Raw genomic sequence first — 26,670 nt, 5'->3', positions numbered from 1 at the left:
TCGACCGTGTGTTTGAACTGTCGGACGCACCTAAAGGTCACCGGAGCCCCGACGAGCCCGTCAGAGCTTTGTTCAGCTGTCATGAGCTCCAACAGGCTGCTGGGAGTCAAAGCACAGAGCGCTCGAATGGCTCTTATGAAACACACAATAGATAACTTTGACTGGTCTTCATCATTATCTTTTATTTGTCATATCTTTTTTAACTTAATTGAATGCCACGCTACGCTCCCACACGTAAAGCGCACACACATTCAGTATTTCATTCAACTAAATGTATTCCTCAAATTTGCCTCAGATGGCTTTACAGTCCGTACTGACACTTAACCTGTTCATGAATATAATAAATACATTAGTCCTGATATTTAGTGTAACAGTTGCAGCAAAAAATATACTACTATTAATTGATGCAGTTCACGTTGCAAAATGCTGGACAACCCAGTCAACACGTCATACACGCTCCACTTCACACTCTCACACACGTACGGTTCATCTCTACTGACACGTGTGTGTGTGTGTGTGTGTGTGTGTGTGTGTGTGTGTGTGTGTGTGTGTGTGTGTGTGTGTGTGTGTGTGTGTGTGTGTGTACGTGTGTATGTGTGTCAGGTGTGAAACCCCACATGTCAAGATATCTGCACTAGTTAAGGGTGCAAACCACATTTATTGATAAGCCCACAGGCCATATGGGTGTGTGTGTGTGTGTGTGTCTGTGTGTGTGTGTGTGTGTGTGTCAATATGCATGAGCTTCTGATTGCAGGCTTTGGCAGAGCAGCTCTGCTTAAAGGGAGTAAAAGGTATCATGTAGCGTCATCTCTACCTTCTATCTGCAAAGCTTATGTAAACATAATAAACTCATTTAATAAACAGAAACACAGTTAAAGTTTAGCGTTTTCTTTAACAAACCAAGACAAATACATCTCAACTTAACTTCCTTCTCAGTCATCTCGGCAAATACGAACTTCAAGGTTCCTTTCAGGCTTCGCCTCATTAGAAGCAGCTTCCGCTCCGAACATAATCTACAGGGAGATAAAGCGAGCAGCGAGGTGTAGCTGCACGATGCCCTCTATTAATAGGATGTATCAGGGTGTGCTGTGTTGTGGCGTCGCCGCGACACCCTGCTGTCACACACACACACACACACACACACCAGATGGAGACGCTCTGTGACGGTGAGAAAGCCGGTGTCGGCCCGTCTCCGTGTCCTCGTTCACATATGGCTTCTCTCTGTGACACTGCGCTAACAGTTGACAGCAGCTCAGGTGTTTGCGAGCACGAGAAGAAAAAAAAGATGACGTTTTGTGACCCTTTGCTCAACCAGGCGAGGTGGCAAGTAAACACATTGTGGGGAGCGAAAGAAAATGCTTTTTGCAGCAGCTTTAAACACACAGAAATGATCTGAATTGGCAGGTACAACTTTAATTACAACATGTCACAGTCACCGCAATTCTGGACGCATTGCTACATAGACCAGTAGCAGGATAATGAAAACAGAACCTAATATTGTAATATTACTGCCAAAGAAATACAGCCTTTCACCCATAGCTGGCCTTGAACATTAGCCAGTTTTGGTTTGAATGTTGGGAGTTTAGTCATGCAGTGGAGCTAAATATGCAGCTGGTCACATTTCTGACTTTCTCTTTGATGCTTATATTTCTCTGTTTGTCCAGAAAAAGGGGAACTGCATCTTGGTAAATGTCTTCGGAAAAGCGGAATCTGAAACGAGACAACAATGATTTCATTCTGGGACAGAAGCACACTTTATGTTCACGTTGTTTACTGTGAAACGTTGGTTATCGGTCCTTCTCTGCAGCTTGGGTGCTGACCGCTAGCTACTGTTTCTCTGCAGGAGGAAGGATTTAAAAGTGGATGCAAGGCAGACACACCAGAGGCACACGCCAAACTCAATGAGTGCAGCTTTAATCCTTCGCGAGCAGCCGATAACAGGTGACAGATCTCGGCTGTTGGAAGCCAAGAAGGGTCGCCGGTGCCATTAGCCTCGCGTTGAGATCGATGGCGAGGTTGTAAATCACCGGGCCTGGCTCCGTGGACTCGCGAGAAGGTGACGTTTGGATCCAGCTTCGGGACGGCGCAGTCGCGGCTTAGTGGGAATCCATTAGGTCAATAGGTTTACTGGGTGCTGGAAGGGGCGAGAGGGATTCTGAGCCATCGTTCTACATCCGTCACAAGCCAGCAACGCCATCGCACAATGTAACTACACTTACGATGTGGTCACCTTCCGAAAATAATGGCCCGAGTCATTGCTTCAGGTTTTTCAGAAAATGCAAAAAACTTGACCAAATGTAATAGGGCTGCCTCGAGGCGATGCTTAACAGCCATTGTGTAATACCAGTCAAAGTATGTTATGATTACTAATATAAGGTTCGAGTGACATTTTTATTGACAAAAATGCTAACTAAATTGCTAGCTTGAATGCTAGCTTCCAAATGCCATCTTGAAAAGTTTGTAAAATTGCCTAAGTCACGTTGTCTTTTGACTTGTAATAAATGAGTCACACTGCTGTCATACGCTGCTATACTACAGGGGTAGAACATGATCTGTTCAAGTGAGGATGGAGGTGGTTTTACCAGAAGAGGCCAGTATCACAAGGAGATGAGTTAGGCAAGAAAGTCTTTTGAGTCAAAAAATGACTTTATTTTAGGAAGGTGACGATATGTACGATAGGAACAAATCCACTTTAGACTGGCTTGTGACTTGAGTTCAGTCAATTCATTTTTTTTTAGTCTTTTCTGTCAATAATTTCCATCATTTGTTTCTTCTTCGCTGGAAAGGTTGAAACATCAAACCGATAAATCCTCTCTGCAGTCTTTCCTCTGTGCTCACATTTACACATACGACCATATTGGGGAGAAAAGCTTTTTCCATGTTGACACACTTTGCAGAGATATTAACCAATACATCATGTTTATACGAAAGACGCACATTGCTTTGCATTAGAATCACAACATACTTCCAAATAAACGCGGAGGGATATTGTGTGTGTCTTTTTTCCTGCACAGAGAAAAATGAAATGTGACAGGAAACTATTTCCCGAGCCTGCAATAAGATTTCCTCCGTTTTGTGTTATTATTTATGCCATTACTGCTGTTGCAGAGCTACAGTTTAGGTTGTTATTACTGAATCTCTACATTTTCTAGCCACTCAAAAACGTGTTTAGTAGCAATCTCGACTTCCGAAGCGCCGCCGCTTACGGTCCGGCATCATCGCTCCTCCGGGCACGATGCTCCACATTTACACTCAGTGTCGAGTCTAAAGGCTCAGGCTGTTGGTGCATTCGTGTAAATTGTGTTTACCTGATTCTACATGCAGGCGGCCTGCAAATGATTTCATCATCTGGTCTCATTAACAAACCTCCTTAACGACAGCAAATGAAGAGGAGGACAGGAGGAGAGCGCTGGGAACGTTAGTGATGATGTGTGCTTTGATTTGAGGAAGTATGGCTTCGTTTTCAGGGTCCTGGCATTCTTTGTTTTTGATTTTCTCTGTCAAACCCCCCTCCTCCCTTATTCTCCTCCCCCTCCTCCTCCTCCTTCTTCCTCCCCTTCTTCCTCCCCCTCTTCCTCCTCTCTCTCTTTTCGCTTCATCTTTTCTCTCCTTCAAACCTCGGACCCTCTCCTCATTCGTCCTCCCCTCCCTGCACTTTGTTTCTCCTCCCTCCCTTCCTCTCCTCTTCCTCTTCTTTCTCTGTCTTTCCATTAATGTGCTGCCAACGGGGCGGCGTGGCGACAGGTTGCAAAAGCCGTCGCCACGGCAACGTATCACAGTCTGCGGTTATCGAGGCGTTTTGTTGTGAGGCAGAGAGGGGGGCGGGGATGTAAATGGATGCCGCATCCTCCGAGGAGGTCAGACACTCAAATATTTAATTCTCCAGACGCTGAGCTCCTTCTTATCCTCTCAGTCCGTTTGACGCTGACGCGTCTATCTGTGTATCTCTGTTCAGCCGCACTGATCCTGCCTTTCAGAGCCCTGTCAAAGTTTGTGTTTTGGTTGGAATCAGGCAGCATATTCAGGTGCTTTCTGCTCTGAAACATGAGGAAAAAAATGTCCCTGAGACGTGTGGCACCAACAGAACCAAAGCAAACACACTGACTCCCATCTGAGATGTGCTGCACTGTCGAGCTGGATCGATCTGTCAGGTCTACACGAAAGGTATCCACAACAATTTGGATGATATATTAATTATTGTGTCTTCTCCTACATTTTTTCGTCCAGACACGTGATCAAAAGGAGACATGTCTGGCTCTGGCCTGCAGCAGGCATACATTAGTTTAGCTGAGTGAGCAACATGAGGATATCATTCATTGTGAAATCCTGCAAAACAAACAGACATGAGTTGGTTTCTACGAGACAATTATCCCTTTAATGAAGGTTTAGAGGCAATAGGACTCTGAGGAGGGATGGGGGATGAGGCGAGAGGGTTGTTTTAGGTTGAGGCTTGACTTCTGCCACACACACACTTACACGCACACACGCACACACACAACCTCTCGCTATATCCTGTGTATGTTTGTATATATATGTGTGTGTGTGAAAAATTGGACTTTATACACACATTTCTTGCAGAAACAACAAAAATGCACACAGCTAAACACGTATACAGACAAAACACACATATGTAGACGAAACACATATCCAGTATACAGACAACCCACACAAGAATAATTCAGATCAATATAAAGCATTCAGGTTGTACATGAAGTGGTGTTCATTTGTGCAAGGTCACCTACTAACACACTGCCTTAATAAGCAGGGTGTCTGGAGACACACACACACACACACACACACACACACACACACGCTTCTCTGTAATGGAAGCAGCTGGAAGTGAGCAGTGCTTCTGATAACAAAGAACTGCCCTTCCTCCCTCCTCCTTACGATCCTCCTTTCCTCCTCCTCTCGTCCTCCTCCTCTCTTCCTCCTTACATCTTTTTTTTCATCCTTCCCTCGCTTGATGCTTTGTTTGCACATTTCCGAGTGTGTTTGTGTGCGACGAGCCAAAATAAACACAGGAGGATGAGAAGGAGACCGTTTTCGTCTGACTCAAATAAAGCCAAGAGACAGAATGAGAGGGAGAATGGAGACGAGAGCGGAGAGAGGGAGGGAGAGAGGGATGGAAGGAGAGACAGTGAAAGGAGGACGAGCTGCTGATGCACTTGAACGCGCGTGTCTGCTGATTCAGAGCGGCACGCCCCCATCAGTCTCTCTCATGCAATGCGATGCTGATTGACCATTCTCACTCTCTCTCGGCGTAACGCGTGTGTGCTTTGAAACAATCGCATTCTCGATGAAGAAGAACGCCGAAGCTGAGCTGCTGCAGGAGTCCGTCTGTCTGATGTCGGTCTGCAGCGCTGCAGCTTCAGGTGACCTAGCAGGCTGATGCACAGTCGGGTCGGATCATTTACATCCGGCGGCGTAGCGTTTTCATTAGGCCTGCGGCAGATTGATTAAGAGTTTGAGAGAAAAAGCCATCTCAGGAGGGATGAAGAAAAGGTGCGTGCACTCGGTTGTGGTGAAGCCGCCGCAAGACACGGTAGTTGTCTTCCATGCAGCAGCTTAGTTTTATGTAGCATCAATCAAATTAATTTGTAATTGTATTAATATGAAGTTTGTTTTATTCCAGTTGAAGGATTGTATGATTTATTATGTCTTGGGTTAATAAAGTTCTAATAACTAATGTGGCGATTGAGGTGATTAATTGTTTTCTTACTCTCATTTTCAACAATTTATCCATCACATTGTCGACACACAAAAGGGATCAATTCACGATCCATCTGGTCCTGTGAAGTAACATTGAGCAGTGTTGTATCATTACGCAGCATTACAATAAAAACTGAAGAGAAAAAAATGCCATGGAGCTCCAAAACTGCCCAGAAGCACTAATACACAACGGCGCTGGAAACAGTTTAATTGGATACAAGACAGTATTGATCTGAACTTAATCGATAAGGACTCGATGGGTTTTCCTCGTCAGTCATCTGAGCGGTCGTCATTGCTCAGATACTCGGGCTGTAAAACAGAAGAGTAAATCGTTCTGGCTGTCTCAGTCTGCCGGGGTCATGACCTCTGCTCGCCGGCGAGAAACCATGACATGAATTATTTAACCTCCAGCATATCTGCTCCTCCTTATTTTGATTTTTATGTCGCGATCTGTTCCAAAGATGATTTAGTGAAAGAAAGTTCTTCTAGACTCATTTCGACCTCACCAAATATTGCTCTTCCTCAAAATTATGGTAGAGGCCATATTGTCATTTTTAAAATATTGTGCGGCACTATTTCTTGAGCTGGTCAATTTAAATTGTTTTAATTTCCATCTCTTTCCCCCGTCCTCCTCACATCCTTACTGAATAATGTGGACACATGCATGTGAACGAGCTGAGAGGTGTAAAGGAGAGAAAGAGGCCTTTCTTTGTTTAAAGTTAACTAAATGCTAAATTCAAGAATTCAAATTTCTTCCAGGCATTTACAAAGGCAGAAGTGTGAGATCATGCAGAGAAATTACAGTTTGAATGCTATTTTTCACTTTTAATGGACATATTTTGTTGGCCTCCATTCGGCCTCCTGGAGTTCATCAGTCTTTCTGCTTTGTGGTGGTTTGGAAAGCTCGTATATTTTCCTTTCTTTCTCTTTCTTTTTTTCCCCTCTTGTTTTATCGTTTCTTTTAGTGTGTGAAAATCGCCTGACAGGGTGAAACACTAGGAGACACATACGCCTCTCTCAGTCTGGTCCCGTACTGTGCCTTTAAAAGCTCATTTGACATCATAACAGATTCCTACTGTAGTCCAGTAAAATATGTTAGAAAGACATCATGTAACAACCCTGCTCCTGGATAACTTTAAATTTAAATTACTGTGTAGCTCGTCATCCAGAGTCAGTCTGAGGACTCCATGACACTTTATTTCTTCTGCGCCTGTTACACATTTGAATGAAAAACAATACTTCACCAGGAGAAGTGTTTGCCTCATGAACCTCTAAAGCTCGTGGATCATTTTCATGCAATTTTCAGACGGCAGTTGTGTTACAGATTCATGTCTGCGCTTCTCATATACAAACCAGTTTGCAGACTCTTGCTGGCGTTATGTAATCCAGCGGTATTACAATATTGTCTCTTCTGCATTACTCATAATGATGATGTTACCGCAGGCTTAAAGGATTTCACAAACTTGTGGCAAGAGACATGAATGGAAACGGCAAAGAACTAGCAGCAGCGACTATCGTTTAAGGCGATGTAAAGCTTGATTCTCAGTAAATAAACCAAACCCGCCGGTGGACGTAATGAGCAACTGGAAACCAAAGAGTCCAATCCGCTTCATCTCTCATCCTCGATTCAGGCTCATCGACAACCTCTCAGCAGACAAAGAGGCTCTCTGCTCCAGGCGCACGCAGTAATGGCCTGTTTGCATCCCAACTCCACACCAGCAGGGTGGTTATGAGGTTTTCAGTGTGTGAGCGCGTGTGAGGCACTGCAGAGCGCGTCGTAATGAGCCGAGCAGTCTGGGGATTCGAGGAAATGTCGGTGTTGCTCTCGTCTTATCTGCTGGGCTCCGTTGTGCTCTGAGCTGCTTTCCTCTGCTGCAGACAAGCAACCGCTGCGCTCGCATCCTCCGAATACTCCAGAAGCCGATATCAAGTGTGACTAAGAATAAGTAGGATGTCGAAATTTGGTACGAGCATCGGATTTGTGTTGTTACATTAACATGCTTGGATGTTTTTTTATATGCTGTAAATTGCAGGATCACTTCCATCCATCGTTATCACACACACACACACACACACACACACACACACACACACACACACACACACACACACACACACACACAATACCTGGTTATACAACTCATTGTGTGCTGCGTTGTATGTAGAGCCTTTGTTCCAGTATGTGTGTGTGTCGGTGATGGTGTAAAGACATGGGTGTGGTGTTCCTTCAGCCTGAGACGGGCACCTCGCCCCGCACTTCAAATAAATCACTTTCCTTCTCTACATACCTGCACTCTCTTTATATCTGGACGCACACGAACAAAGCGTCTACACTTTAGTAAAAAACCTTTTCTCTCCGTTCTCCGACAATCAGGCCTTATTTCTGCTCCTTTTTTTAAATATAGAAATCAAATACAACCTTGTGACTTCAAAGTTTGACTTTGCAGTGTGTTGAGTTCTTTTGTGTCCGTGCAGCCGTGGGAATATGAAATAGCGGGTAACTTTGGATGCTGTTTTGCTCGTAAAAATATAAGTCTCTCACTGTGCTGTAAACCTGGTTTGTCCATGAACAAGAAAACATGGCTTCACCACAAACAACCACTGGAAATGCATGCTGGGTTCACAGCTGGTTGTAAAACTACCTGTTTACTCCGCCTCCCAGAAGCTGTGAAACCAGGTAATAGTTTTAAAATGACTTCACTGCTGTCTGTCTTACGAGAGAGAGAGAGAGAGAGAGAGAGAGAGAGAGAGAGAGAGAGAGAGAGAGAGAGAGAGAGAGAGAGAGAGAGAGAGAGAGCTGTGTACCTCTGCTTTCTGTCTTTATGCTAAGCTTAGCTAGTCACCTCTTAGCTCCAGCTCCATGTGTGCAAACTATAGTCTTTACCGAGTGGAAAAGTCAGCTTAAACCACGTAATAATCAGGTAAAGTGTATAAATTCGTCTCTAGAGGAGCTGTCGCACAGAGAGCTTCCCGAGGCGATGAAAACAGAAAATAATACACAGCCCATGCACTTAAATTGCTTCTCCTCTCCGCTGTGCAGCTCTTGGGAGTTCATATCCCTCGTCGCTTCAGGTTGAGTCCTTACACGCCGAGAGCAAATCTGTGTTGCTTCCTTCCTCCCGTTCTCAGGGAGCAATCTCTTCTATTTGCGGGTCACCTGCCTGATGGGCCTGGACCTGACGACACTGATGAAACTGTCTTTGTTGGGAAGTTGTGGTTCCACACACTGACGGCCACATCTCAAGCACTTTTTTATCAGTGTGTTTGTGTGTGTGTTGCTGTCTCACGCTGCTTTTTATTCCTCCGTGTCTATTTTCAGCTCTTACCACTAAATATTCTTTTGCATCTTGTCATTTTTTCCTGAGAAACATTTGCTGTTTACTTTCCTGTCTTCAGTGTATTTTGTCCTCGTTTGCTCTGCTGCGCTCGCGGTCTCACAACCTCTCAGAGCTCACGACCTCTCAGAGCTCACGTCATCATTTCCACATCCATGAGGTTCAGCATTAGTTCATCTTGTTTCTTACATTCTCCTGTCTCCATCATCCGGACTCTCAGATCTCTCGATGCGTTTGATCCCGCCCGGCCCCGCTATCCCCCCGTGTCACGGCCGATTGAGCTGCAGATCCGATTGGATTGGAGAGGAAGAGAGAGTTCACACTGCTCTGCCTCCTCAGCCATGATGGAGGAATGACAACATTACAAAAAACATTACAAAAAAGGAGGGGGGAGGAGTGAAAGAGAGGGCTCCTTCACTCTCTCTCCTTTTTTTTCCTGCTTTAGCATCGCTATTGTTATCTGTCCGTCCATCTTTCCCTCTCGGTCCAGAGAGGCCTCCATCTACCAGGCAAAAGAGGGCTTTAGGTGCATGTATGTCTTTGGACCTTCAGCTAGCGATATATATCTGCCTTTGTCATCTTTTTTTTTGTGCCTCTTTTCCCTTCTCTAGACTCAAAACTGTGAAATATGGTGAAATATTAGGTGACAAAAACCTTTTGCTGCCGCTAAAGGAGCAGAGGACGCAGCCAGAAGCTGTTAAATATCAGATAACATGGAAGTCAACCGGTTATCTTATCTGCAGTGTAACTGTAGACCTGTGGGCTCGGAAACACGAGAACCCGGCCTGGTGTGTGTCAGTGTGTGTGTGTCTCTCTGTGTGTGCACATGCGTTTACATAATGCGTATTGAACATTTATAACCACTGTGAGTATTAGGTGCGGCTTTAAATGTCAACTTCAAACGTGACGGCTCATGCCGCCGTTTCCCCGCTGATGCAGACGGTTATAAAAGAAGGCGATTTGGACGCATTTCAGGCTGACGGTGATCAGTTCCGGCAAACTGACTCAGCGTGTTGTTGTTGTTTTTTGTCGTCGTTGTCTTGCTCTTCAGGTGCCTCGTTGACAGTTTTTTGCAGCTAGTTGATGTGGCCCTGAGATGTCACAGACGGAGCGGGTCAGCTCACACAGCTGACTGTCTGGTGTCGTTATTGCATCGTTAGTGTCATTAGTGACACCTGTGCGTGTTAGCATGGACTGGCATGCCAGTTGAGTCAACGTGGGTTACTAAAGAGTCACTAAAGTGTAGATGCTGGTATTTTGTTTTATGTATCTGTTATGATTCCCTTCAATTGTTTCAACATGACCAAAATTACACTATACACAAGTATAAAGTCTCCATTGCAAATTTGACAACGTGTAGCACCGCTGGCTCCGCCCTAATTAGTGATGTGAGAATGTCTCTTTTATTCATACCATCAATCCACCCTCCAATACTGACTATTTAAAATACGCTTTAGGATTTTTGTGGTTTCCTCTTGCTAAATCGCTCAAGCACAAATTAGCACAAATTAATTTCTGTCTTTTCCCATGGACCCGCTCCCCCCCGGCGCTGCAACTGAACACTGCTCAGCTAAAGTGTGATCCAGTCGCTTCGACATCTGTCCAACATCCAGCCAGACTCACGGGTTCCACTACCGGGCTCATTGATCAGGGAGTTTTCAGAGACTGTTTGCGTCCCAATAAACTGACGCTAAAGTAGGAAAGGTGACGGAGGGAGGGAAGGAAGGAAGGAGCGAAGAGAGAATTAATGAATATTATTAATCCCCAAGGGGAAATGTGTAGTCGGAGTATCACCTTAGACAAAAATAAAACATAAAACAACATATAGAACAGGGATGAAAAATATATATACAAAATAAACATGAACATAGGGAGGGAAATGAGGAGGGAAGGAGCGAGGAGATGGATGAGGGAGGGAAGGAAAGAGAGAAGAGAGGATAACAGGAGATGAAAAATTGAAAAGGTATGGAAATAACCCAAAGAGTGATGAGGGGATAGAAAGAGGAGAGGAGAGGTGAGGGAGTAGAGTGACACACTTGTGGAAACAAACATCAGACAAATAGCAGATCTCGCTGCACCTGCAGCTCCACCTGCAGCTCCACCTGACATGCGGAGATTGGTTTCAGTATTTCAACCAATCACTTGCAACATTAAAAAAAACATTTCATTAAACTGTCGGGGGAAATCCAAATGAATGAAAGAACGACAACAGTGTTCTTAGTTCATTTTTATTGTCCTCCTTTCTCACCTTTTCCTGCCCTCCAGTCCTTTCTTTTGTTGTCGGCGCTCGGTTGCAGAGAGAGTAGCCTGTTTCCATGGAAACGGATTGAGCCAGATGAGCTTAGCTTCTCGCACTGCAGCGCGCGCGTGTGTGTGTGTGTGTGTGTGTGTGTGTGTGTGTGTGATGGGTCTTAAGCGAAGGAATCGTGATGATTTATGAGAGTCTAATGCTCTGGGCAGACATTTGGATGAGCAGAGGATGGTGTGTGTGTGTGTGTGTGTGTGAGTGTGTGTGTGTGTGTCTGTGTGTGTGTGTGTGTGTGTGTGTGTCTGTGTGTGTCTGTCTGAGTGAGCGAGAGAGAGAGAGACCAGTTTTTGGTTTGTGTCATTAGGGTTTAGATTTATGCTTTTGGTTTCCTCCCTTTATTTTTTTCCATTGATGTCTCCTTCTCCTTCTCTTTATTTCTCTCTGCTCCTTCACTTCTACCTCCTCCCCACATCTGTAATTCCACACTTTTTTCATCAGTGGTGATCCAAATCCCTCTGGGGATGATCAACATCACTGTGAAAGTGACATCGGCTCAGCGGGAGAGGGAGAGGAACTGTGCCATAGGATATATGTCAAACTATACCTTTCACGAGGTTCACACCAAGGACATCTTGGTAAACTGAGGGGGGGGGGGGGGGGGGGGGGTGTCAAGATCCCTTTAAAGAGTCTTTAGTGTCGCCTTCAACGTCCTGAAAAATGACAAAATTGCTTTAATTGTCCAAAAACACGGAATGGTGTGGAGTTGTGGAAAGGCTCTTGGATGTGTTGTTGTCTCGTCATCAGCTGACAGTGGCTCTGTTCACATGACGTAAAGATGAAATCATTGGTGTTCTGAGGAAGTGTAGCAATGCAGCCTGGAAAATAATCAGTTGAACAGAGTTGGGACTTTGAGTGTATGTTGTGATCACACGTGTGATTCCCCTGCAGGTCATTCCTCTGCCTTTCATTCTTCATCTTATTGAAAGTGTCACTTCTTACTAAGGACCCTCTGTATGTGTCTATGTTGCAGAACTCCCAGAGGAAAAGAGGAGCACGACCCAACAACAAACCTGACAAGAAGCTCTGCCCACAGGTAACACACACACACACACACACACACACACACACACACACACACACACTTATGTTCCTCCAGATGGTCTAACAAAAGAGACACAAAGTGCAGTTTCAGCAGATAAACTTTTAAGACACTAAAACCTGGAGAGAATGACATGTATCTAACACACACACACACACACACACACACACACACACACACACACACACACACACACACACACACTCACTCGCGCTTACAAAAACAATGGAACGCAACCACGAAAACCTTGTTTAGATAATTTGTGCTTCATGAGGCACCAGTTTATCGGCAAGCATCGTTTAGTTTATCCTCGTTACTATTATATGAAATGCCTATAAGGAATAAACTAAACAGGATTTTTCACAACACACTCCAATATTACACAACAACAGTCCTGCTTGGGATTTTTGTCATTTTCCTGTCAGTCATATCCAGGAGAGTGCATGTCCTAAACACATCAAAACAATAAATAAGTAAATATCATCATGTTTTCATGGCGTCAGCGTTGCATCGATGCCGACACGTTTTGCCGGTGTCAGCATCGCTGGAGGCAGCCGTCGTCTCTGCAGAAACGTAATTGCATGTCCTGCCGGTGACAGGAGACCGTTACTCCCTGCCACACGTCTCACACTGAGCGTATCGAACAGAGCAGCTCTCGTTCCAGACGTCAGAGTCAGAGACATTTGGAAACGCGCTTCTTAAAATCCTGTCGTGCACAGAGGAACTCTAACAGGATGAGGCGTTGCAGTTTCGTTCCATTCATTTAAAAACAAAAGTGAAACCGTGTGCATCGGATTTTTTTCATGGAGAATAAGCAAAGATTTGTACTATCTTGTAGCCCACCCCCCCAAAAGAAAACACAAAAATGTCACATAACTCTCGATGGCAACTTCATCTCCACAAACTGATTCAGGTTTGGAATCCGTTTCTTCATCAGAAGCGTTCTGGTTGCCTTTTGTCATCGGTGGTGATGAACAGTCCTCGTGGGGAGCCGAAGGGGCGGAGCACATTGTCTTAAATGAGATCTCAGGATCTATCACCCGAGGATGTTGGTTTTTATTGTTCTGGAAGTCGCTCGTAAACTGTCCGCCTCAGAATCAATCCGGACGTGCGCGTCGTCTTTCGTCTCAGGTTGCTAATCCGACTGTAAAGAATAAGCAGAGAAGGAGGTTTTGGTGCCAGATGTCTGCTGGCTACACTGGAACCATCAGAAATACAGCCTCTTACTCTCATTTTACTCAAACCATTGATATAAACTGAATGAAATCAATGAGCAGAATCACAAAACAGGGGAAAAACAATCCCCTTATTGTCATTGTGCTGCAACAGTCATTTCCATAGAGCAGGTACAACAGCAAACCTTCTGCTTCTGGAGACCGGCACGCCAAATATAGGACTCACGCAGTTAATTATCACCTTTAGTCCTCCATTAAACAGCTGAGTCATTCTTTTTGTTTCTGCTTCAAACACCAGCTGTGTTCAGGATAGACGTGTTAAGGTTGTCCGGGGTCACCGACCACGACCGCCATCTTGGAAATCTACGGCGTCTGATCCTCTAAGTGTGTTCCCGCCTCTCGGCTCCTAACTGAGCTGTCTGTGTGTCTCTCTGTTGTTTGTGACCCATTTCTTCCGGGTTTCACACTCGTATCTGTCCAAACAAGCCGTGTTTGAAGCAGATGCATCAGCATTTCCTCGATTCCCACTCATCTCCACATCATGCCTTGCTCTCTTTTTCTTCCCTCCATCTTGTCCTGCAGGTGTTTGTACTTACTGTAATCCTTGCATACCAGATCGGGGCCTCGACACCACACTTTTAATATCTACCTCCTTTTCATTCTGCCTTACTTCTCTTCCATTAATAGAAACGTTTTTTTTGCCTTTTCGAGGTGCCCCCCCTTCTTTATTTTTCCAGATCACTAAAATAATTTAAACAAAAGAATGTTTTTTCCTCCGTGAAATAAAAAGGTGCTCTGGGAGCTGGAAGTGTGTGAGATCAGGTTTAACGGTGCAACAGAGTACACAGAGATACACATTAAAAACCCACAGGGCTAACATATCACCACAGAAGGTGTTTGCGGTGAAGTTAATTCTCTCACTGACATCGACCCCCAGTCTGCTAACGCTTCCCCTCCCAGTCTCATACCATAAATGGTCGACTGGCTGGCGCTCGCCTCGTTTAATGTGGTTGGAAAGGCTCCACAGGCCGTAAAACAAATAGAGCCACAGAGCTGCTTCTGAGGAATGAGGTGCACAGGGTCACCTCGGGTCAGCCGGTAGTGAGTAGAGACACGCATATGATAAATATACAGTACGTTTACGTTGAGGGCTTCACGTGACAAAAAGGGGAATGTTCAAAGCTGAAACGGAAACACGGCCCTTCTGGCGTTGGTTTGCAGACACAATAGCAATCAGCTGATGTCACGCCACCTGATGAATGTGAGTCCAACATCCACTCTCTTTTAGCTCTGTTTTGGCCCCCACCAACTCCACCAGGGGAAATATCTGGCTCTTAAATGCTCCAATGTGATTGGTGAGAGCAGTGAGACCGACCCGTACGGGAACTTTGCCGCAGAACCCGAAACGGTTCTTCACAATGCACGGACATGATGATGGATCAGTGTTTAAAGCCACTTTTTAAAAAAAAGGAAATACCGTAACGCATCTTTAATTTACAAACTCAAAGGTTAATAATTCATACGCAGTAAAACACACCCGTGCTCAATTTTAATATGTGCAAGGTTTTTTTTTCTGCTCCAGCCTTATTTGGTGTCACGTCGGCAAACTTAAGATGGATGCGGTAAACATTCATTTCATGTGTTGTGTGACGTTCTCGAGGCGAACCACTAATGAGTGTTTTCTGGACTTTCTCTGTTTCCTTTGTGTTGCTTTTTTTTGTTTCTTCATGAAAGCCTCATGAGGAACAAACACAGCATGATTCTGCCTCGCCATTTGGTAGCTGAAAGCCGCAAGCTAGTCAAATAGCTCTTTGTCATTATTTTCCAAGTTCAAGGCGAACTTTTAACAGAATGAACATCCAAGTCGCCCCATTTGAGTTGCGGGACTGAACCGGATGATGGCTCCTGTTTAATTGACAGACAGTTTACTACGTATTATAACGAGAGAGACGATGCCCTAAACATCCCCACAGTTAATAAAAACAACATAAGGAAACAATTCAGTAACAAATTCATGACGTCACTCAAAACCGCTCATGTTGTCCAGTTGTCTGAGTGGATTTAAGCATTTATCCATCTGTCTGCAGATGGATGTGTCAGCTTCTAGTGAACCTGTGTGTGTGTGTGTGTGTGTGTGTGTGTGTGTGTGTGTGTGTGTGTGTGTGTGTGTGTGTGTGTGTGTGTCTCAGTCTCAATGTCTCTCCGTTTCATCATGTTTTGTCCTTTATGAGTTTAGGCAAATTAAATAAATGGAATATTGTGAAAGCTTTCTTTGATTTGACACCACTGAATTGGTTTTATATGATATATGAAACAAAAATCCCAAAACTCAAACAGTTCAGAATAGATCGGCACCAAATGACTTTAAATCCGTCGATTTCTTTCCAATCAATGAGTTAACTGTCCATGTCCTCTTCTGACCAATATAAAGTTAAAAAAAAACTCCATGAAGATGAATTCCTCAAGCTTTTTTTTTACCTAGAAACATTAGAGGAATAACCTTAAAACAGATACATGTACATGGCATGACAACGCGTGTGTGTGTGTGTGTTTGTGTGTTTGTGTGTGTGTGCACAAGTCCGCCTTTCTGCGACACAGCAGTTCTTCACCCCGGTGGCTCTCTCCTCTCTCTCTCTTCCGGCACCGCAGGAGGACAGCTCGGACCTGAAGTGTCAGCTCCACTTTGCCAAAGAGGAGTCAGCCCTGATGTGCAAGAAGCTGACCAAACTGGTGAAGGACAGCGAGGCCATGAAGGAGGAGCTGTCCAAGTTCAGGTCGCTGTACGGGGACGTCAACGCCTCGCTCACCGTGGAGGAGGTGAGTGCCGGACGAGGAGAGCGGACGTGGTTTTCCAGACGATTCACACAGAATATATATATATATATATATATATATATATATATATATATATATATATATATATATATATACATATATATATATATATATTTTGATGTTAGCCTGAGAGCTATTATGGTGGTCGTAGATTGTAAAGTACCTCACCACTTTGTTTCCCTATAAACCCAAATGCCAAAAAAACGCCTGAGTTTGTTTTGTTTCACAAACAGCCAAAACTTCCCACAAAGCTCATTAAATCCAACTGGCTTTTAAAACCATTTGAGACGCTGAAAACAACAAACACATATTTCATCATATGGTATCAGTTGTTACAATATTGACTTTCCACTCCCATGCGTAATGATGCGGATTCAAAAATCCAGAACTGATAACGTTATTACTAGTAAAGATGATAATTGAAAGACAGTTTGTCATTCCTAATCATGGTAGAAACTCATAAACGCCCGTCAATAATTAATGCAAACAGTCCTAAAGGTCAACAGCTGATATAGCGGGTGTGAAGGAACAGGTGGGGGTGGATCAAGAAAATGGTTCCCCTCTCCCTAATGTCTTTTTTTATTGACCCCCACCCAGGTGGCTGACTCCCCCCACACGCGCGAGGCGGAAATCAGGATCCACCTGAAGCTGGTGGAGGAGGAGGCCAACCTGCTGAGTCGGCGCATCGTTGAGCTGGAGGTGGAGAACAGGGGGCTCCGAGCTGAGATGGATGACATGAAGGGGCCACAAGGTAGTTTTGAAACTCATCTGTATTTTATCATTTGCATGATTCATCTTTGATTATAATTTCATACACTTTTGTATATTTTTTTTTATCTCTCTTCTGTTTTTTTTCCCTAGATGGTCCACAGGAGCTTTCTGGAGTTGGTGGCAGTCTGGGACTCGGGGGAGGGGCTTCATCTGAAAACGTCATGGAGCTCCAGAGACACCTCCAGTTTGTAGAGGAGGAGGCGGAGCTACTCAGGAGGTCTCTCATCGAGATGGAGGAACAGAACAAACTCCTGATGAACGAGATGAACCGCTATAAATCGGATCTCCCGCCGCCGCCGTCCGCACTGTCGTCCAATTCCTTGGCGTCGCTGACGGACGACCTGCTCAACGACAGCCCGGTGCACTCCATCCAGGAAGGGGCGGTGCTTATCAGCACCGACGCCCCAGCCCACGAGGAGGAGCTCAGGCTGGCGAGGCTTCAGATTGGAGAGCTGGGCGGGAAGGTGAAGAAGCTGCAGTACGAAAACCGAGTGCTTCTGTCCAACCTGCAGCGCTGTGATCTGGCCTCCTACAACGCTCCTTCCTCCTCCTCCTCTTCCTCACTACGGCTGGCTCTGGACACTGACGCAGAGGCCGGAGACTCAGCCGAGTGCCTCCCAAGGTAGTCTTGCGTTTTCATCTTCCCTCACAACAATTTGCTTCAGTGAGAGGACATGTTGCTCAGTGAATACACACTAAACAGACCCCAGTGCTGTACAGCTGGTCATCAGGGAAACATTGTTCATTGATCTCTTGAAGGAGTGGTTCTCAAACGTTTTATGTCACGCCCCACTTTGGAGGTAGAAAAATGGTCATGCCCTGCTGCAACGAAATTCGAACAAAATGGTCAATGCTAAAACTTTATTGAAATAACTTTTTGTGACTCCTCCATCTGTGCTTTTTCTAATAATAGAATTAAAAAAATGTAGATCCTGTTCAAGTAAACCAGATTCCTGCATCGGACAAAAACTAACCAATGTGCAATAAAGTTCTATCTGTGCAACAAATAACTAATATTTGGCAAACATACTTATTATGGCGGCAATGAACCTGTTTTGCACTGAATATAAGTTAATAACAATAACATTAAGTGCAGATATTGTGTGAGGATGAGTAAAATGCAGAGAATAATTTCCCCACTCAGTGATTCAGTGAAAAAATTCTAAAAAATAATATATATTAAAAGAAACGCACCCCTCGTGCCCCTTCAACCTCTCTGTGTTTTTTCCCGTCAGCCCGCCGCACCGCAAAGAGCCAGTCGGGGGTGAGACCGACACCCTGGAGATCAGGGAACGGAAAAAGAAGATCGAGGACAACGCTGACGCAACCAGCTCCCTCCCCGGGTACCTGGGGCAGAAGGACCATGATGCCTTGCTGGCCATGAGGGACCAGGCTCGCTTGGTTTCCACAGCGATCCAGCTCCTGACCTCCCCAGAGTCAAACTGCCTCTCCTCCTCCCCGTCCATCTATCACAAGGTCTGCAGCAACGAGGCGGCAGAGCCGGGTGACCTGGAGAAGCATCAGCCTCTCAGCCAAGTGCGTGTCCCGGATGAAAGAGATCGAGAGATAGCTTTTCACAGTAATGACCGACGGAGGTGTTGAAGTTATTTCTGTATTTCCGCAGATCTCAGAGCTGTCGGACCTGGCCGACCGGCCCCTGGTCGGCGCCCTGACCAGCAGGCTCCAGGCCCTGCACAGCCAGCTACAGGCCTTCGTGGAGCAGGTGGACGTGCTGGGCAAACCCCCGGCAGGTGGGAGGGACCCTCAGGCGGAAGGAGCGTCTCCTCTGGCCTCGCCCTGCGCCTCCCTCCCCGGCTCTGGGGACGGGCAGGATGGACTGAGTGCTGCCGTGGAGCAGGTAACCAGACAGGGAACGCACTCCTCCTTTTCACTCCTTGTCACTCCTTGTCACTCTGTCTCTTTCACTTGTTATCAGTCTCTTCTTTTCTTTTCTTAAGAGCTTTTGCTTTTGTTGGGGTTTTTTTTATATTTTCTGTTGTCACTTTTTGTTGGTTTTTCTATTCTTCAGTTTTGTGTTTGCCTAACCATTAGTTTGGCTGCATAATTCCCCCAGTCCCATCTAACCCTGCTGCTTTAGTTTCTCCTCGCAGTGGAGAATGGATTTGCACAACACGCTCAAATCTGATGTACCACCGGAAATTTAAATGATGTATGAACCTGACGTGCCCCCAACGCGGTTGTGAATGGAAAAATATCCCTTTCGTGACAAACGCAAATATGAAATTGTGAAAGCTAAAGCTGCCCCGGCCGTACGGGCGAATGAGACGTTTTCAGATTTAAGCTGCCAGTGCAAACCTCTCCACGCGATGCCACCTATGTCCTCTGCGTGCAGGGAGCCTGCTTGTATGCATGGACATAGAGTTATTTCTTTATTTCTATATTTTCATCAGCATCATAAACCAACACACAGTCTAGGTTCAGATCGAGGGAGGTTGTCCAATATCAATCCTACTTTCCTTTCATTTAAAGCCACTTGAATATAGATTTACTCACATGTATGGTGTAATGTGTTGGATTGAGGCCAGCAGGACACTTGTATTGTTTGGCTCGTATGAAGATTCATGTTGCGTCATGCAATGTCCTTGACGGGCAAATAATAAACTATAAACACAGTCTATAAGCACAAAACTAAATACTCATAAAAATAAATTGGCTTCGGATGGATATTTTCTAGATTTGGTATACTGCCTTTACAAGAAACTTGTCTGATAAAAGTCTGTCTTTTCTAATCGAATCTAGTTTGCCTGTCTGCAGGAAGCTGTGATGAAACCATACAAAGTTTTAAGAGAATACATCATCATGTTTAGACTCCATTCGAGGCCAATTCTGAGTCCCAACACCCCTCCGATCTCTCCTTCCCTTCCCTCTCTCCTCCCTTTCCCTTCCTCCTTTCTCCTACGGGCACCATAACCGCCACATTCTGCACTTCACCTCACGTCCTCTTTCCTTCCCTCGTTGCCACTCTTCCTCCTTCTCCTTTTGTCCCTGCTTTACATCCCCATCCACACCCATTCCTTCCCTCTCTCCTCCCCTCTCTCCCCCCTCTCCTCCTTCATCTTGTTGCTCCGTCGCCCCCTTTGCTCTGACTTTTCTTTCTAACCGCCTTACTCCTTCTCGTCTTCTTACTCCCCTTTCCCTCTTCCTTCCCTCTATCTCCTATTGCTGTTTCTTCTTCTCTTCTCCTCGCCCCACCCCTCTGTTTCCTTTATCTTTCCTCCCTCTCCTCCTTCAGCCATCCATTCTGCCCTCCATCCTCTTTTTCCTTCTGTTCTCCACCCTCTCCTTCTCCTCTCTGACCAAGCTCTTCTTCCTCTACATCCTTTTCTTCATCTTGTGAGATCCATACTCAGCTGTTTCTGTTTTGTTCTTCGTTTTTTTTCTTCTTCATCTTTCACAATGTTGTCATATGGATCGACGCCATTTTGGTCGAATTGTTTTTTATTCTTATTGTTGTGTTTGTTTGTCTCGTTTTTTCGTTCATTTCTATCATACCCCTCCTTTTTGTTTTTGTTCCACAATGTCTCCTTCTCCCCTGCCCCTCCCTCTCTCCTCTGAGTTTTTCTTTTTGTTTTCTTTGTGTTTTCGTTTTGTTTTTATTCATTAACCTGCCATGCATGCATGCAGCAGCAGCCTGATTATAGGGACCAATCAGAGCCGGAGGTGAAAGGTCAAATCAAGGAGAACGGCCAATCAGACGGCGAGGAGAAACAAAAGCAGGGCGACGGCCGGCTGGAGCCGGGAGAGAAGGAGGAGGACGATGCTCTGGTGAGTCGCTCAAAAGCACAAGCAATCGCATCATGACAGACAGACATTCACACTGGAGCCGAGAGCCGAGACTCGAACGTCTCACTCTGCTTTGTAGACGCAGAAGACAAACAAACTCTTTTAGCTGCTCGGAGTCTAAACCCGCCTTCAGGGCAGCAAACAAGCGTCTGGCCTGCTCCTGTAACAGTCTGTCCAAGAGGATGAAGTAATGAGGAAGCTGACGGTGAACATGAATGGGGCTATATTTTATATAAAAAATGTAATCAAATTGTATGTGTAAGGGATAACGTTGCTCAACCATCTCTGCCTTTACCCTCTAGCGTCCTTCAGCTCGTTCTTTTGGTTTCTCGGTCTGAGTTTATTCATTTCTGCTCAAACAGCGAGTAAGGGAGCAGATGGTGAAGCCAACAGGTACTACAGTTCAGTATTTCAAATATCGATTTGGATCCACGACACCGCTCTCCCTGTTCAATGATGCAACCTCGCTCGCTATATTCTGTCACACAGCACCAACCAAAAGACACTCGAAAGCGCCGCTTCTCTGACTTTAAAGGGTGGTGCTCTGGCAGCGTCGTGTTTACAGCTAGTTTCCGCTGGGGAACCCAGCTTTGATACATACAGGTGACAATTGTTACAATAACACCCCATAATACTCTCTAAGAAACCATTCAAAACACAGTTAGCAGGAAGACACGTGTTTCCGGAGGAGAAGAGGATGCATGAAGCAAGAAAAGGACAGAATGATCAATATGCAGTTTCACTAATATGTAGTTTGGATCTGGATTAATAAATCGTTGATATATCAACTAATATCTATTCAACATATGTCTTGGTCACAATTTAAAAGAAAAGGATGTATTTAAATAGTCAAGGCCCACTTGAGTGATTATTGGTCATCGCTCGTGTGTATTCAAGATATTTGTATTGTCAGATGCACAGATAACTGACAGTTACTCCGTACAATAAAACACGTATTTTGCTCGGTCCTCCTTACACACAGAATAAACTTAATTAGAAAAAAAATAATTGGAATTAAGAATACAAAAAAATGATATGAATGCTAATAGTATAAGAAAATGTATAAAACAAGGCGCAACAATATGACAACGGTATTGCACAATCAGTTTTACTGATGTAGTGGATTGTCCTGGAAAAAAACTTGTTAAGTGGATCATGTATTAAGATTTGGAGTCAAGCTCTTAACGCGCAGTATTAATATTTGTGTCATTGAATCTGATACAAACCCCTGAAAACGGGCCCTGAATGTGGGCTGTGTATACTTGCATCACTTTTCCTGTGCAAACACACAATGACAGGAAGAGTTCATCAAAAGCTCATTTACTATATGCATTCACACACTCTCACACACACACACTCACACACACACACACTCAAGCTGAGGTTTGTGATGTGGTACAGTGGTGGTGAACTCCCACTAGCAACACAGTGTTGACAACAAACACAAACAGTGACATCACCGTCAGCTGTGGGATCGAGGGGAAGAAAAGCCCTTTGTTTGGCTGACCTTTTGCTGGCGTGTCTCCACGGTAACCGGGGACGTGTGCGTGTCTGCGTCTTCACCCGAGCTCGAGAATGTGAAACAGAATGAATCAGAAAGATATCAAGAAGAGGGAGAGTCAGATATTGGGGAGAAGCAGTCGATGAAGCGAGCACCGACATAACAGTGACACTCATTCTCTGCTTTATTCAATGGCGGAGTTTGTTCCCCCGGCCGCCAGTTATATGCCAGGCTCGCCCACAGCGTTGGTAAAATGGTATTATCAGTGTATTTAGATCCTCTCACTCTTTGCACAACGGTGAGTTGTATTGGAACAGAAGCGCAGGCTGTGAGCGGCCGGGTGCCGCTCAGGGTGCAGGGTGATGGAGGGCAGAGGCTGAGCCCAGTGGAGGGTGAAAGAGGACATTAATGGTACAGTGGTGGGTCGATGGATCACACTCACTCAGCAGCCAAATGAGGCATGGGAGAGTGTGTGTGTGTGTGTGTGTGTGTGTGTGTGTGTGTGTGTACATACAGATAGCGTGCCGAAGCTGAGAGGTGATTTAAAGGGTGTTCTTGCAAAAAACTGCCATGTTATGTGCTTCTTTTTCTTCAATCTCTGACTGCCTCCCTCCTTGTTTCCTACCCCACCAATGTTTCCCGATCCACTTTTCTTCTTTCCTTTATGTATTTCCCTCTACACTTTTTTTTTTTTTGTAACTCTGTATCTCTCCCTCAACCCTCAGTCATCCTTTGCTCATCTGCTTCTTTATTTCCTCCAGGCCGTCCATGACGATGACCTCCGGGCTCGGCTGTCCGACGCGAAGGAGTCGACTCTGGGAACTCAGGGGGAGCTGGAGAGGGAGAGGCACGCTCAGAGAGACACCAGTCTCCAACTCACACTGGTCAGTTTGCGGCACTGAATGCTGCCAAGACACACAAATACTGACTTGTAAACAAAAGACCATCAATCTCACACAGAAGCACTGAAACGCCATTTTATACAACACACACAAGTCCTCATGTCGGGACATGTTCCCCTCTCAGCTCCAGGAGGAGCACCAGAAGGCTCTGCTCCGTCGGGACTTCCAGCTGCAGAGTTTGGGCCTCCAGGCTCGGCTTCAGCGGAGGTTGTGGTGCCAGGAGAGGACTCTGCTGGTCCAGGAGTCCCAGCACCTCAAACAGGCCCTGCTCCTGCTCAGCCTCAAACTGCGCTGCTTCCTCAAACACTGGAGGCTGGGCTGCAGGAAGGACACCGAGTGGAACGACATCTTGGAGGTATGAGGGGAAGGGGAATCGGAAATACTTTGTTTCCGTCAATAGCTGACTGTCCATGCTGTTGACATGCCGTTTGTCATTATTTCAACCAGGATATGTATTTATTTATTTTGCTGCTAGGCTGTAAGCAATACTCTATTGTCCTCAAAACATATCTCTATTTGTAATCTCAGGTTTTTAAAAAGAATTTTGAACGAAATAAGATGAAATCCTTTCAGGTTTACCCAGGATTAATGCAGAAGACAAACAAGACAAAGTGAATTTTCATATTGTATCATTTTCTGAATAATGTAGCTGGATTGTAAATTGTTGCCTCTCCAGAATATAAATATGTAGATGTAGATAAACATACAGAGGCTGAGATTAATTATTGAAAGGTGATCTTACTCTTTTTTTATTCTTCAGATGAACAGCCTGAAGGACCTGTACCTGCTGCTGGAGGAGGAGAACCTGACAAGCCCCACCCACCAGTCTGACAAGAGGGCCGCCGCAGACGAGCAACCAGTCAGCCCCACCATCAAGGTAAGCAGAGTGACACACACACACACACACACACACACACACACACACACACACACGTTCTTACCTGCGTGTCTTTCCTTGTAGTCGAGCGCCGTGAGCAGCACCTTAGCGGACCTGAAGGTGGCGCTGCAAGATTTGAGTGGAGAGTTGCGACAGGAGAGACAAGGCTCCCAAGAGCTCACACAGCAGTTTGCCAAAGCCAAGGCATCCTGGGAGGTGGAGAGGACCGAACTAAAGAGCCTCATTACGCAGGTAAGAAGTATTTCTGTAAATTCAGATCGTTGAAGTTAACGTGAATTTATTTTCTGATAGTTTTGATACGATATTTATTATTTCACATGAAATATATGAAGTGGGCAGGACTCTGGAGTAAAGAGGATGTCACATGTTCCTTTGCACCAATCAGGATGTAGAATTCATGGTGACCACGCTGCTGTCAATCAACTTTTTCTTCCAGACTTTAACTTCGATTGTTGCCTTTTTCATCATTATGTTTTCATGACATAGAGGAATACTTCCTGTTTGAAACAGAGCGTCAAAATGCACCATTGATACATTGCACATTACTTGAAATGCTTTTTTTTATCTTACTCAAAAAAAGAAAAAGAAAACTCCCAAATTCTTTTTTCGATGTGAGCCGTGAGGCCTTTCAGAGACACAAACTGATGCATTGTACAAAATTCATCATACTCTTTGATTGTGTTGCCAGTTAAGGGAATATGATGATCTTGCTGTTCTGCAGTTTTGAGTTGAAGGAGACAGATGTCGACATTTAAAAGCCATCGGACACTCAGAAACTGCTGTGAGAATCGAACAGAGCTCAGCAAGTTCAGGCCAAGACAAAAAAATCAATACGGTGGGCTGATAAAATGTGATAAAATGTTGTCCTCAACAATTAAGCGCACGTGGGAGCACATCTTCTGTCGACTACAGAAAAGTTTTCTTAAGTTACAACCTCCAAGTGACCAAATAAACAAGTTGCTTTTGCTTGGGAAACCTGTGCTCCGTGCATTCACACAGTTACTGTAGACTTATAGTTGGGATTTAGTTCTGAAGTGGCCAGTGTTCATTTTGACAAGTGGCTCATGTGTTTGTGAATGCAAGCCTTTCATCCCCTCTCTCTCTCTCTCTCTCTCTGTCTCTCTCTCTCTCTCTCTCTCTCTCTCTCTCTCTCTCTCTCTCTCTCTCTCTCTCTCTCTCTCTCTCTCTGTCTGTCTCATCCGCAGGCTGTGATGGTGGTGTTAATGTTTCATCCTCCTCTCCTCCCTTACTGTCTATCTGTCTCATAACAGCAGCAGAGGTGGTAACTGTGTAACTGTTAATTAAACAGCCTCTGAGATAGAACGTGTGCCACCGCCTGGTAATTGAGACAGAGAGAGAGAGAGAGAAGAGAGATAAAGGGAAGACAGAGAGGGCTGTTCAGGTTTGGGCAATTAAAAAGCCTTTTCATGTGCTCTTACCTTTGTTCCCCGAGTGTATATCATTCTACTGTCTATCATTAAAGGCCATCGGTCAAAATGTCAACATATTGCAGGCCCGTCCCGACCTGCAGGTTTACCGTTAGCCTCGAGCTAACCAGCGCTAGCAGCATTAACACAGGAGGGCGGGTGTCAGTCGGCAAAAACATGTTTTTCATTTACGCCACTGTGCTGCGGTTGTTGTTTTACACAAATTCACATGATTTTTTCAAATGTTCCCTCATATTAACTTTCAACATTAAGCTCTGAAATCCAGGAAAACAGCAGAATTCAGTGAAGCATCAACAAAAGGTTTTGCCTTGTTTTTGTTCTTCTTCAAATACTGAACGTAACAAATTCCTGTCTGGCGTAGACACGTACACAAGAGGACGAAATCTAATTTAAAGCGTTCACACCAGCACAAAATGTATTACAAGAAAAGCTTCACTTCAGTCCAAAAAGACAAATGACAAAACAAAAGACAAACTAATGATGCATTCGTCAGCTGTTATAGTTACAGGCTGCAACAACCAGTCACAAAGGGACACAAACACCAGCAATGACAAACTGAGCTGAGGCCACACATTAAATACAAATACATTGCAAGTAATGCTAAAGGATATTAAAATGCAATGCAAAGTGAAACTAGTTAGTTTAAGATATTTTGGTTTAATTAAATTGAAGGGTTTTTTAAATTAAGATCATTCTGATCACTTTAGCGTCATCCTTTGTGAAGGAATAAACTCCCTCACTATGACCGGTGTGTTCTGGTCCACACGGGCAGCGAAACACAAAGATACACACGGAGAGCGTCATTAATCACGGTCATGATCTGAGAGATTCTGCCCTCGCGACGAGTTGTGTGATCAGGTGTCTCCTGGTTGGTTCGGTATCTCCTCTTGGCAACCAATAGGAGAGCTGGGGGGCGGTACAGAGAGATCTCCTTTCCTGAAA

At 44.9% G+C, this 26,670-nt stretch overlaps 1 protein-coding gene across 2 annotated transcripts in view; it reads left to right on the top strand.

Annotated features, from left to right (window-relative positions):
- mtcl2 (microtubule crosslinking factor 2) overlaps positions 1-26,670 on the top strand; it is an 84,714-nt gene that overhangs the window by 41,581 nt on the left and 16,463 nt on the right. The window contains exons 5-15 of one of the 2 annotated variants that reach the window (XM_068598115.1): positions 12,326-12,388; positions 16,219-16,386; positions 17,002-17,155; positions 17,266-17,797; positions 18,411-18,711; positions 18,800-19,033; positions 20,824-20,961; positions 23,242-23,364; positions 23,507-23,737; positions 24,143-24,259; positions 24,344-24,511. In XM_068598115.1, the coding sequence (XP_068454216.1) occupies positions 12,326-12,388; positions 16,219-16,386; positions 17,002-17,155; positions 17,266-17,797; positions 18,411-18,711; positions 18,800-19,033; positions 20,824-20,961; positions 23,242-23,364; positions 23,507-23,737; positions 24,143-24,259; positions 24,344-24,511 (2,229 nt within the window). Of the gene's footprint in view, positions 1-12,325; positions 12,389-16,218; positions 16,387-17,001; positions 17,156-17,265; positions 17,798-18,410; positions 18,712-18,799; positions 19,034-20,820; positions 20,962-23,241; positions 23,365-23,506; positions 23,738-24,142; positions 24,260-24,343; positions 24,512-26,670 lie in introns of both variants that reach the window. The other variant, XM_068598114.1, reaches the window with a different exon arrangement.

Source organism: Clinocottus analis, unplaced genomic scaffold (assembly GCF_023055335.1).
Source record: "Clinocottus analis isolate CAN_PGR_092001 unplaced genomic scaffold, fCliAna1.0.p SCAF_4, whole genome shotgun sequence".
Lineage (NCBI taxonomy): Eukaryota > Metazoa > Chordata > Actinopteri > Perciformes > Cottidae > Clinocottus > Clinocottus analis.
The sequence above is the reverse complement of the archived record's forward strand: the minus strand, read 5'-3'. Positions and strand labels throughout refer to the sequence as shown.